The following is a 14,176-nucleotide window of genomic DNA, read 5'->3' on the forward strand; positions in this document are numbered from 1 at the left end:
GATGCTACACACTGCTACTGCTGTGCTTCAGAGGTGGAGGGAATGAATGTTGAAAGTGGTAGATGGTGTGCCAGTCAACCGGGCTACCTTGTTCTGGATGGTCTTGAGCTTTGTGTTATAGGAACTGTGCTCATCCAAGCAAGTGGTGCTAAATGTTGTGCAATTATCTGAGGACATTCCCACATTAATATGCCAGATACTGGACCAAAATCAATTGGATAGGCAATTAGGCAGGTTAGAAATGGTATTGCTAGTGTTTGCCTCTTAGGTCCATTCTAAGCCTTTTTCCCCTCACCTTTGAAACTGTGCCTTCTAGTTATGAATTCCCTTGCCCTAGGGAAGCGACCTTGGGTATTCATCTCATTATATTATAAACCTCCATATGTGACCCCCTCAAACTCCTACACCAGGGAAAAAAGTCCCAGCCAATTCATATAACCCTAACCCTGTAGTCCCAGTAACACCCTTCTAAATCTTTTCTGCACCCTTTCCAATGTATTAATATCCATCCTTTATTAGGGTGACCAGAACTGTGTGCTATTTTTCAAAAGTGGCCTCAACAGTGTCCTATATGGCTGCAACATGATGTCCCAACTTCTATATTCAGTGCTGTAACCAGTGAAGGCAAGCATGCCAAACACCTTCACCAACCTGTCTACCTGTGATGCTGCTTTCAAGGAACTACGTATCTCAACCCCTAAGTTTTTGTTTCACAGCATACCCCAGAGCCCTACCATTAACTGTGTAAGTCCTGCCCTGATCTGTCTTACCAAAATGCAATACCTCATCCTTCTCTAAATTAAACTCCATCTGCCACTTCTCGGCCCATTGGCCCAGCTGACCAAGATTCCTTGTAATCTTAGATAACCTTCATTGTCCACTATACTGTCTGAAAAATGACTAACCATGTTTCCTATCTTTTCATCCAAATCATTTATATGAATGACAAACAGCAGTAGACTCAGCACAATCCCTGTGGGAACACCACTGACTACCAGGGTTCAGTCCAAAAAACACCCTCCATCACTGATCTCCGTGTCACTGTCAAGTCAATTTTGTAGCCAGTTGGATCCCATGTGATCTAACTTTACCAACCAGACTATCATGCAGAACCTAGTTCAAGACCTTGCTAGTGTCTGTGTAGACAACATCTACTGCTCTGCCCTCACTATCTTTTTGGTCATGTCCTCAAAAAGCTCAATCAGGTTTGTGAGGCATGATTTCCCACTGTCAAAACTATGTTGACTATCCATACAAGTCCTTACCTTCCTGAGTACATGTATATCCTGACTCTCCGAATCCCCTTTCACCTTGCCCACCACTGACATCAGACTCACTAGTCTTTGGTACCTAGGCTTTTCCTTGCAGACTTTCTTAAATAAACATAACATTAGTCACCTTCCAGTCGTCTTGCACCTCACTCATGGCTGTAGATGATACAAATATCTCTGCTAGTGGCCCTGCAATTTCTTTCTTAGTTTCCCACATTGTCCTGGGATACATTTGATCAGGTCCTGGGGATTTGCCTAACTTTTTGTTTGTTTTTTAAGACTTCTGGCACCTCCTATTTAGTATGGACTGTTTTCAAGACATTACAGTTTATTTCCTCAGTTCTTCAACTTCCATGCCTTTCTCCATCGTCAAAACCAATGCAAAACTAGTTTAGTATCTTGCCCATCTCCAGTTGTTTGACACCGTCTCATTGATCATTAAGGGGCCCTATTCTCTCCCTAGTTGTTCTTTTGTCCTTAATGCACTTGTAAAATCTCTTTGGATTCTCCTTAATTGTATCTGCCAAGGCTATTTTATAATTCCCTTTTAGCCCTCCTGATTTCCCTCCTAAATATTCCCCTACTTCCACTAAAATCCTCAAGGAATTCACTTGACACCAGCTGTCTACTTGATATTTGCCTCCTTTTTCTTGACTAGGGCATCAATATCTGGAGTCAGCTAGTGTTCCCTACTCCTATCAGCTTTGCCCTTAAATCTAACATGTTGTCTCTGAACTCTCGTTATCTCAGTTTTGAAAGCTTCCCAATTAACATTCGTCCCTTTACCTGCAAACAGCCTCAGCCAATCAACTGAGTAATGCCATCAAAATGGCTTTATTCCAATTTAGAACTTTAACTGTTATACAAGACCTATCCTTTTCCGTAATTTTTAAATTAATAGCATTGATTACTGGTCCCAAAGTGCTCCTGACTAAGATGCCATTCAAGGCCCAACAAGTCCACACCGACCCTCCGAAGAGCAACCCACCCAGACCCATTCCCCTACATTTACCCCTTCACCTAACACTACAGGGAATTTAGCATGGCCAATTCACCTAACCTACACATCTTTGGACTGTGGGAGGAAACCGGAGCACCCAGAGGAAACCCACACAGATGCTGGGAGAATGTGTAAACTCTACACAGACAGTTGCCCGAGGCAGGAATTGAACCCAGGTTTCTGGCACTGTGAGGCAGCAGTGCTAACCACTGCGCCACCGTGCCGCACCGTGTCTGACAGCTTCACACATACTTGCTCATCAATTTCCCACTGTAGTACAATCCCACCAAGATGATCATCCTTTTTCTTATTTCTCAGTTCCATCCATATAGCTTCAATGGATAGTCTGCCATGAATATCCTCTTTAAGTATAGCTGTGTGTTCCCTAATCAAAAACAACATTCTTCTTTCCCTTTTGCCTCCCTTTCTATTCATCCTATCACATCTATACCTGGATCATTGAGCTGCCAGTCCTGCCCCAACCTGAGCCATGTTTCTGTGATAGCTATGCTATCCCAGTCCCATGTTGCCTTCCATGCCTTAGTTCATCCGCCTTACCTGTTGGGCCTCTTGCATTGAAATAAATGCAGTTTAATTCTTCAATTGTATCTCTTTCTCTAGTGCTCTTGTCTGTTTTAACTATTTAACTTGCTTCCCTTTTACTTCTGAAGCATCCTCAAGCTTCTCTCTTTCTTCACCACTGCTTAAGATCTCCCCCACCACCCTGTGCAATCTGTCTCTCCAGTACAGGCCACTACTGCCCAGAAGAGATCCTAATGATCCAAAAATCTGACTCGTTGCCTCAATCCCATCTCCTTAGCCACTTGTTAATCTGCCCAATCCTCCTCCTACTCTCCCTAGCACATTTCCCCAGAAATTACTACTGTTGAGGTCCAGCTTCTTAACTTGCCTAGCTTCCTAAATTCACTCTGCTGAACCTTATCCCTTTAACTATGTCATAGAGATGTGCAGCAAGGAAACAGACCCTTCAGTGCAGCTCATCCATGCTGACCAGATATACCAACATTTGATCCATATTCCTCCAAACCCTTCCTATTCGTATACCCATCCAAATGCCTTTTAAATGTTGTAATTGTAACCGCCTCCACCACTTCCTCTGGCAACTTATTCCATACATGCATCAGCCTCTGCATGAAAAAGTTGCCCGTTCGATCCCTTTTTAAATCTTCCCCTACTCACTTTAAACCTCTTAACATTTGGATTCCCTCACCCTGGGGAAAACACCCTGGCTATTCACCCTATCAATGCCCCCCATGATTTTATAAATCTCTGTAAGGTCAGCACTTAGTTTCTGACACTCCAGGGAAAAGACCCCTCCCCTCTTCGACCTCTCCCTATAGCTCAAATGTTCCAACCCTGGCAACATCCTTATAAATTTTTTTCTGAACTCATTCAAGTTTCACAACAGCTTTCCAGAGAAGGGAGATTAGAATTGCATGCAGTATTCCAAAGTACAGCCGCAACATGATCTCACAATTCCTATACTCAATGCACTGACCAATAAAGCTAAGCATACTAACGCCATCTTCGCTATCATGTCTACTTATGACTCCACTTTCAAGGAATTATGAACTTGCACCCCAAAGGCTCTTAGTTAGCAACACTCCCCAGGACCTTACCATGAAATGTAGAAGTCTCTCCCTGATTTGCCTTACCAAGATGCAACACCTCAAATTTATTTAAACTCCTCTGCCCATTTGCCCATCTGATTAAGGTTCTATTGGTACCAATGTGTAAAACGACATCCATCTGCTCCTGCTCCCCTTTTTAGAGATATTGTAGCGAATTCTCATATAAGCTTGATCCTGGCACCAGGGAGGCAACACCATCCTGAAGTCTTGCTCACAAGTGCAGAATCGTCTGTCTATGCCCCTGACTGGAGAGTCCCCTATATCAGTTGCTCATTTGAACTTTGACGAACCCTGTTTAATAGAAGATCCAGCCATGGTGCCCAAGACCTGGCTGCCAGTACTATTTTCTGTAAGAGGCTATCCCTCCTAACCTATATCCAAAATGTATATTTGTTTGAGATGGATAGCCAAAGGAGACTCCTGCCCTGCCTTCCTCTCCTGACAGTCACCCATCTAAATGGGGAGAAAATTCAGAAATCTGAAGTGCAAGGTGACTTGGGAGTCTTAGTCCAGGATCCCCTTACATTCTCTGACTTACCTCTTGGATCAGCGGCCTCTATGTTTGCAGTGGGAGCAGTGAGAGCGAGAACTACTGGGCTGTCAGGAAGATAAATCCTATAAAAAAACTTACCTCGTGGGTCAGTGGAGCGCAAGCGAACTAGAGCAGACACTGGACAACTGATTAAGTGACGTTGTATATTCTTGCAGATAGTTTCAGAGAACATCTCTGGGATACCTGCACCCATCAACCCCACTACCCTGTGGCTGAACATGTAAGCTCCCCCTCCCACTCTGTCAAGGACATACAGGTCCTGGGCTGCCTCCACCACCAAATCATTGCCACCTGATGCCTGGAGGAGGAACACCTTGTATTCCGCCTTGGGATCACATGGAATAAATGTGGATTTCAACAGCTTCCTCATTTCCCCTCCCCCACATTACCGCAGTCCTAAGCCACATTACTGCAGTACTCAGCACCGCCCTCCGGACCTGTCCATCACTCATCTTCTCCCTCACCTTCATCCACCTATTGTTTCTCCCACTCTCCCCCACCCAATTTATCTCTCAGCCCCAACCCACAAGCCTGAAATGTCGATTCTCGTGCTCCTCAGATGCTGCCTGACTTGCTGTGCTTTTCCAGTGCTCCACTCTTGACGTGTATATTTGGGCAGTTACTTTACCCGAGGTATTGTCTCCCACCCATCCTCTTCCTCTAATCAAAAACAAGTTCTGTGCACAAACCTGGTAAGGTTACTAATTTTTTCTTCAATAGCCACTTCGGGAATTCAGAACAGTGGGAATGGATGTTAGGGCAGATGAATGCTCCTTCTGTGGGGTGGGGGGGGTTGGAAGGGTGATGTTTGCTAATGCTCTTTGGGAGGATTTAAACTAATTCTGCAGGGGAATGGGAAGCAGAATTGTAGCTCCAGTATATAGGAAGTTGAACGTAGTGAAGTCATAAGGTTTCGAGGTTGCAAGAGTGTACCAGTAGGCAGGAAAGTAGTTTGAAATGTGTCTACTTCAATGCCAGGGGCATCCAGAATAAGGTGGGTGAACTTGCAGCATGGGTTCATACCTGGGGACTTCGATGTATTGGCCATTTCAGAGAGAGAGAGAGAGGGACAGGAATGGTTGTTACAAGTTCCAGGGTTTAGATTTTTCAGTAAAAACAGGGAAGGTGGTAAAAGAGGGAGAGGTGTGGCTTTGTTACTCAAAGATAGTATTATGGTGGCAGAAAGGACATTTGATGAGGATGATGATGGAATAGTGTAGATTAGATGGGCTTCAGATTGGTGTGGCATCGAGGGCCGAAGAGCCTGTACTGCACTGTATTGTTCTATGCAAGGTTAACTTACAGGTTGAGTTGGTAGTTAGGAAGACAATGCAATGTTGGCACTTATTTTGAGAGGGCTAGAATGTAAAAATAGGATGTACTTCTGAGGCTTTATTAAGGCTCCAGTCAGACCACATTTAGAATATTGTGAGCAATTTTGGGCCCCATAGCTCAGGAAGGATATCCTGGCCTTGGAGCAGGTCCAGAGGAGGTTCATGAAAATGAATCCAGGGATGGAAGGTTTAACGTATGAGGCACACTTGAGGACTCCGGGTCCATACTTGATGGAGTTTAGAAGGATGAGAGGAATCTAATTGAAAGTTACAGAATACTGACTGGCCTGAACAAGTTTCTGTTAGCAGGAGAAACTAAGACATTGGGGCACTTCCTTATATTAAAGTGAAGATCGTTCAGAATAGAGACGAGGAGAAACTTCTTCAGCCAGAGAGTGGTGAATCGATGGAATTCATTGCCACAGAAAGCTGTGGAGGCCAGGTCATTGAGTATACTTAAGACTGAGTTAGGTACTTGATTTATGAAAGGGATCCCAGGTTATTGGGAGAAAGTGGAAGAATGAGGTTGAGAAACTTGTCAGCCATAATTGAATGGCAGAGCACACTCGATGTGCCAAATGGCCTAATTTCTGCTCCTATGTCTCCTGGTCTTATGATCTATTTGACTGTAACCGTGGTGAAGCCACCTTTCCGAAGCTACTATGCATCTCCTTCTGTGCCCTGTGCATGCTCCTGAGTGACTTCAACTGCCTCTCCAGCCAATCCAAATTGTGCGTTATGAGCCGCATCCAAACACATTTCCTGCAGATGTGGTCTTGAGGGACAGTTGAATATTCCCTGATCGCCACATCCGACAGGAGAAGCATACTATTACACTAATTGCGATCTTTGCCCTTTAAACAATTAGCAAATGTAGATTTGCCTAAACACACTTAGCTCAAATCCCAGTATTTGCACACTCTTGCTACTCGCAGTCTTATGCTGGGAGAACCTAATACCTATCTTTTTATGTTGTGAGGCCTGTAAAAGGCAGCTCAAAGTACAACCATTGCATTTTTTTTAAAAAACTACCCTTCCCTTACCCATTGTTATAGAGTCATAGAGATGTACAGCATGAAAACAGACCCTTTGGTCCAACCCGTCCACGCTGACCAGATATCCCAATCCAATCTAGTCCCACCTGCCAGCACCTGGCCCATATCCCTCCAAACCCTTCCTATTCATATTTCCATCCAGATGCCTTTTAAATGCTGTAATTGTACCAGCCTCCACCACTTTCTCTGGCAGCTCATTCCATACATGCACCATCCTCTCCATGAAAACGTTGCCCCTTGGTTCTCTTTTATCTTTCCCCTCTTACCCTAAACCTATGCCCTCTAGTTCTGGACTCCCCCATCCCAGGGAAAAGACTTTGTCTATTTATCCTATCCATGCTCCTCATGGTTTTATAAACCACTATAAGGTCACCCCTCAGCTTCTGACGCTCCAGGGAAAACAGCCCCAGCCTATTCAACCTCTCCCTATAGCTCAAATCCTCCAACACTGGCAACATCCTTGTAAATCTTTTCTGAACCTTTTCAAGTTACACAACATCCTTCCGATAGGAAGGAGACCAGAATTGCATGCAATATTCCAACAGTGGCCTAACCAAAGTCCTATACAGCCGTAACATGACCTCCCAATTCTTGTACACAATACTCTGACCAATAAAGGAAAGCATACTAAATGCCGCCTTCACTATCCTATCTATCTGCGGCAGCGCTTTCAAGGAGCTATGAACCTGCACTGCAAGGTCTCTTTGTTCAGCAACACTCCCTAGGCCCTTACCGTTAAGTGTATAAGTCCTTCTCTGATTTGCTTTTCCAAAATGCAGCACCTCTCATTTATCTAAATTAAACTCCCATCTGCCACTCCTCAGCACATTGGCCCATCTGATCAAGATCCTGTTGTAATCTGAGGTAACCTTGTTCGCTGTCCACTACACCTCCAATTTTAGTGTCATCTGCAAACTTACTAACTCTACCTCTTATGGTCACATCCAAATCATTTATATAAATGATGAAAAGTAGTGGACCCAGCAACAATCTTTTTGGCACTCCACTGGTCACAGGCCTCCAGTCTAAAAAACATCCCTCCACCACCACCCTCTCCAAAAATGGACATTTTTCAAGATGTCTTCTACCTTTTAAGCCAGTTCTGTATCCAGATGGTTAGTTCTCCCTGTTTTCTGTGAGATCTAACCTCGCTAATCAGTCTCCCGTGAGGAACCTTGTCGAATGCCTTACTGAAGTCCGTATAGATCACATCTACTGCTCTGCACTCATCAATCCTCTTTGTTACTTTTACAAAGAACTCAATCAAGTTTGTGAGACATGATTTCCCATGCACAGTTCATGTTGACTATCCCTAATCAGTCCTTGCCTTTCCAAATACACACAAATCCTGTCCCTCAGGATTCCCTCCAACAACTTGCCCACCACTGACATCAGGCTCACTGGTCTGTAGTTCCCTAGCTTGTCCTTGCCACCTTTCTTAAACAGTGGTACCACGTTAGCCAACTTCCAGTCTTCTGGCACCTCACCTGTGCCTATCGATGACACAAATATCTCAGCAAGGGTCCCAGCAATTACGTCCCTAGCTTCCCATAGAGTTCTAGGGTGCACCTGATCAGGTCCTGAGGATTTATCCACTTTTATGCATTTCAAGATGTCCAGCACTTCCTCTTCTGTAATATGGACATTTTTTAAGATGTCACCTACATTCTATATCTTTCATGTCCTTTTCCACAGTAAATACTGTTGCAGAATACTCGTTTAGTATCTTCCCCAACTCCTGTTGCTCCACACAAAGGCTGCCTTGCTGATCTTTGAGGGGCCCTATTCTCTCCTTAGTTACCCTTTTGTTCTTGATGTATTTGTAAAAACCCTTTGGATTCTCCTTTGATTCTATTTGCCAAAGCTATCTCTTGTCCCCTTTTTGCCCTCCTGATTTCCCTCTTAAGTACACTCCTACTGCCTTTAGACTCTTCTAAGGATTCACTCGATCTATCCTATATATAGCTGACATATGCTTCCTTCTTTTTCTTAACCCAACTCTCAATTTCTTTAGTCATCCAGCATTTTCTATACCTACCAGCCTTTCCATTCACTCTAACAGGAATATACTGTCTCTGGACCCTCGTTATCTCATTTCTGAAGGCTTCCCATTTTCCAACCATCTCTTTACCTGCGAACATCTGCTCCCAATCAGCTTTTGAAGGTTCTTGCCTAACACCATAAAAATTGGTCTTTCTCCAATTTAGAACTTCAGCTTTTTGAAATCTGATCTATCCTTTTCTATCACTATTTTAAAACTAATAGAGCTATGGTCACTGGCCCCAAATTGCTCCCCCACTGACACTTCAGTCACCTGTCTTGCCTTATTTCCCAAGAGTAGGTCCAGTTTTGCACTTCCTCTAGTAGATATATCCACATAATGAATCAGAAAATTTTCTTGTACACACTTAACAAAGAACCCATTCTACTCACTGTAAGGCCACACTTAAAATATTCACTTATGTATTTCTGTGCTATGACCGCTCCCAAACAGGTTCCCCAAGATTAGTTGTGAATTTCACTGTTTTTTTTAATTTTCCCAGATGCATTCCGATGTGCAGCAATACATGAATTCAAAATCTCCCTCTCCCTGTCCACTCACTCACTCATTCACCCCCTCCCCCACAACGCACTGACCTCTCCCTTTTAAATGTATTGTTGTTTTGCCTTTTTCTTTTCTCTAAAGTTCTAAAACAATGTAACAACACAAAATAGTAACTGCTGCTCCTAGAATTCGAGGAAATCACCTCCAACACCTCCAATACCTCAAAAATGAGCAGCCTGTTACAGCCAGAAATTTTCCCCATCTTCCATCTTGAATTACCCAGAATCCTCTATTTGACATAAAATGTTTCCAACCATTCTATAGCAAGTGTCAACTTAGATTATGCATTCAGGCCTCTGGAATAGGTTTGAATCAGCAGACCTCTGACTCAGGGGCAAGTGTAGCACTCACATTATAGTGAATGTAATGCAAGTGTAAATTCAAAGCACTTTGGTTTGCTACTAATAAGGCTACTTACTATGTGTGTATGTCCTGTTAGATGGACCTGGAAATCTGTCCACTTTCTGAACTAGTAGCAAGGAGTAGAAGTGCAGGAAATAAAGGACGGGTTATTTCACAGAGTTAATGGAGTAAAATATGACTAGTTTCTATTTCTTAATTAAATTTAGAAAATAAGTGGTTTGAGAGCCCCCTTATGATTTATTTCAGAAAATCTAATCATTCATCCGGTACGTTGTGCAGCAGTTGGCAATTGCATATTGAATATGCTGTTGGAATCTCTTCCCAAGTACAAAAGCTGCAGAGGGAACCTTGCTGCTTTCATAGTGGAGAAAGGTAAATTAACTGTCCTTTGTTTGGCACTTAATTCTGGTGTAAATAAATAAAACTTGTTTATTTTTCCCTCCTTCCCCTTCTCCTTTTTCTTAGAAAAGTAATATTATCATTAATGTATAATATGGAGAGTAAAAACCTGACAAAAGAGAAATGTTCCTGCTTACGCTAAGCAAAGGAATCAGTCTCTGGTGTGACACGGAAGAATTCAGTTGTTCCCCACCCTACGAAGCAAATCATTTTGTATTGGTAACTGATGATCATAGATATTGTGGTCTTACAGTAAACTCAAATTATATCTGACTTAACCAAGCATAAAACACAATGTGCAGAACATGAACAGGCCTTTCATTCAATTGGTCTGTATGCCACAAGTCTTCTCTAATATACTATTTCTAGCCCTATCACCATAACCTTCTGTTCCTTTCTCCCTCCTGCTCACCTAGCTTCTCTATAAGCAGTTGACAGTGATAATAATAATGTCCTGTAATTGAACTACATTCAGGAGAATATTCAGGACATAAATGCCAAAGCTTTTAAGTCATGTCAGTCTGTACTGGAAGATTTAAAAACAAATCTGATATTTATTCCACTTTTGCAGTATTACTTTAGTGCAATAAAGTAATGTAAAGGCTGTTCTCATCCACATTAGAATCTTTTTAAATAAGTTCACAGACTGATGACAAGCACATTTAAACAAAAGAGTAATGCTAAAAAATCTGACCTGTGAAGACACCAGATTGAAGAATCACCTAAGCTGACTGCTGGGCTGTTTTCCTTTTTGGTCAGGACAATCTTCTGCCCTGATTTGAACTGTTATGTGCATTGAATATTCTCGAGTCCTCAGTTGCAGTGTCAGGTTAGGGTATTGTATTATGCTGCTGCATTAGTGAATTTCATGCTTCTGATTTAGATTTGATGGAAATTAGACTGGTAGGAAATGCTCTTACTTTAGTTTCATGAAGGTAATGGACAGCTAATCTAGAAACACAGGAACTTTCTAGGGACCCAGGTTCAAATCCCGCCATGGCAATTGGATGAATTTGAATTCCATTTAAAAGTCATCTGGAATTAACGCTCTAATGATGATCTGAAAAACCCATTTGATTCACTCCTTCAGGGAAGGAAACTCCCATCCTTACCTGGTCTGGCAGATCTATGACTCCAGACTCTCAGCAATGTGGTTGACTCTCAACTACCCTCTGGACAATTCGGGGTGGGCAATAAATGCTGGACAAATCAGTGATGTCCCAATCTCATCAATGAATTTTTAAACATTCTTACAGTATAGAATTAAAATAGTCACTGGATGGTTGGGTATTGCTGTAAAAAGAATCTGTCTATATTTTTTCCTCTGCACTCATCAGGACAAAATTGTAAGTATGCCAAGTTTTCAAGTTTTTTTTTAAACAGCATGAGAAGTGTGCTGATCGGTTGACATGAGATCTGTGGTCATGGTTATACCATTGGGAACGTTCTAGGGATGCATTCCTCAGCCCCACACCTAAACATCAGTTGCAAAAGGCCCAATACTGAGACATTCCTAATCCGAGTTGAGTAGCCTAGTTTGAACTTAAAGCAAAAAACTGTTGTTGCATTCTCTACGGTAACATTTCCACTAGTTGAAGACTACCTGCAAACCAAAATGCACCCTTCTCATCCAGTCTCAATTGTTGTCTCCTTTGAAATTTGGCATTCTTATGATTCTGCCCTGATGAGTGCTAAATGAAAGGCTTTAACAATATAACTTTTTAATGTTCATAATTAAATTCCAAGTACAAGACTTGGTTGCAGTTGAATAGTGTTTCAGTACCAGCTGGCATTCTACATATTGTGTCCTTTTGTTGACTACGTACGAGAAGCAGTATCTAAAATCTTATCACCCTGAATTGTTGGTGTCGAACTGGTGTAGTGGTTGTATAGAAGGTTATCTATCTGGAATGTTAATTTTATGGTATAAATACTGGCCATTAGATGGCAACAGTTTGCTTTCAACCTCTTCCTTGTTGCTCAATGACTTGTATTTGTGAATGGACTTTGGCTTCCAAAATGGTTTAAATTAGATTTTTTCTGTAGTTTCATGAATAAATATCTATTAAGCTGTTTAGTAACATTTGGTTTTTGAATATTGTATTCTGATTACTGTATTATGTAACCAGTTTTGGTTTTAAGCTATAATTGTTATTAATGCGCCTTAGCTCGTTTCCTAATCTGGATGTAAAACATTTCTGAAATTCTTCCACTAATTCAGGAGGAAATCTTTACTTTTAGTAATTCTCCATTTGCACCGAGAGATTTCAATTTGTTTTTAATTTGTTTGAACTGATTTTTATCTCCCAAGAAAGAAGGGGAGAAGTAGGTAGAATCAGCCAAATATCAATAGTATCTTGGAAAATAAAGCCATTATCTTTACTGTATTAAATTTAATAAGGTTCAGGAAAAATTCATAAATTCTGTTTTGGTTCTAAATTGCTCTTTGTGATTTTTCTTTCCTCCTCTGAATTCTGCTGTCATAGTCGCACAGCATGGAAATGGACCCTTCGTTCCAGCCAGTCCAGGCTGAACATAATCCCAAACTAACCTAGTCCCACCTACCTGCTCCTGGCCCATATCCCTCCAAACCTTTACTATTCATGTACTTACCCAAATGTCTTTTAAACATTGTGATTGTATCCACATCCACTACTTCCTCAGGAAGTTCAACCCACGCGTGAACCACCCTCTGTCTTTTTAAAAATGAATTGCCCCTCATGTCTATTTTAATCTTTCTTCTCTCACTGTAATGTGCCCCCTAGTCTTGAAATGCCCCATCTTAGAGTTAATGGTAACCGCCTTTTCCCTATCTATACCCCTCATTATTTTATGAACTTCTATTAGTTCACCTCTTGACCTCCAGTAGTGCGGTGAAAAATGTCTCCGCCTATCCAGTCTTTCTTTATACTCAAACCTTCCGTACACTGAAACATCCTGGTAAGTCTCTTCTGAACTCTCTCAAGCTTAATAATATCCTTCCTATAACTGGGCAACCAGGACTGGACATCGTATTCCAGAAGAGGCCTAACCAATGTCCTGTACAACCTCAACTTGACTTCCTAATTCCTATACTCAAAGGATTGAACAATGAAGACAAGCAGGCGCAATGCCTTTTTAATCACCTGCCTGTCTGTCTTACCTGTATTCATTATTTTTAAAATGTATTCATTATTATAGTTTTACTTTTGTAATGCATTTCATCACATTAACCAAAGCAAGGATGATGATGTGTTGGATAGATACCCTTTTGAGTAGAATCATTGTCATATTACTCTGTTCTGAAGTATGAATCTATAAGCTAATAAGTTTATTAAGACTTCTCAAACTGATTAATTCTATATCCTCATGTTTTAGTAGCATTTCCATATTGCACCTGCAAAAATATATACTATTTTCACTTATGATTTTGCAGTGACAGAAGATGGCAACAGTGAGCAATATGAAGTGGTTGCTTTAGGAACGGGCGATACTTGTTACAGCAGTTGGATCCGTTTTGATGGTCGTTTACTCCATGACTGCCATGCTGCAGTGGTTGTAAAACGGGCATTGCAAAGGTATTGGCTCAAGTAAAGTTTGCCATGTATAAAAAGATTTCTTTATCTTCAAACACATTGTAAGACATCTATATCAAATCCACGGCACACTCATTGCTCCAGTATCTTGAGCAGTTCTTCATAAATAATTCACTTAATACAGAAATAAGGTAAATGTTAACTTCCTAGGGGCATTGCAAATAAGAATTGAGACAAATCTTTTAGCTAACGAATGGAATCATGAGGGAATGCCTCAGAATCTGAGACTTCGTATTTTACAATTGTTCTTGGTTGCCTGAAATGACTGAAAATGGACTTAGGCATGAAGAGAAAATGCGCAAAAAACATTAATCCACATGTTACTTAAAATTAAAGTTCAGTAGCACAAGGGTAACTTAAATAGTAGTG

General features: G+C 41.6%; 1 protein-coding gene across 1 annotated transcript in view; it reads left to right on the forward strand.

Annotated features, from left to right (window-relative positions):
- The window catches only part of LOC140454347 (adenosine deaminase domain-containing protein 1-like), an 83,944-nt gene that overhangs the window by 43,989 nt on the left and 25,779 nt on the right, over positions 1-14,176 (forward strand). Inside the window, exons 6-7 of the mRNA XM_072549054.1 lie at positions 10,080-10,205; positions 13,648-13,789. Coding sequence (XP_072405155.1) covers positions 10,080-10,205; positions 13,648-13,789 — 268 coding nt within the window. The remainder of the gene's footprint in view (positions 1-10,079; positions 10,206-13,647; positions 13,790-14,176) is intronic.

The sequence above is a fragment of the Chiloscyllium punctatum genome, chromosome 29 (genome assembly GCF_047496795.1).
Source record: "Chiloscyllium punctatum isolate Juve2018m chromosome 29, sChiPun1.3, whole genome shotgun sequence".
Lineage (NCBI taxonomy): Eukaryota > Metazoa > Chordata > Chondrichthyes > Orectolobiformes > Hemiscylliidae > Chiloscyllium > Chiloscyllium punctatum.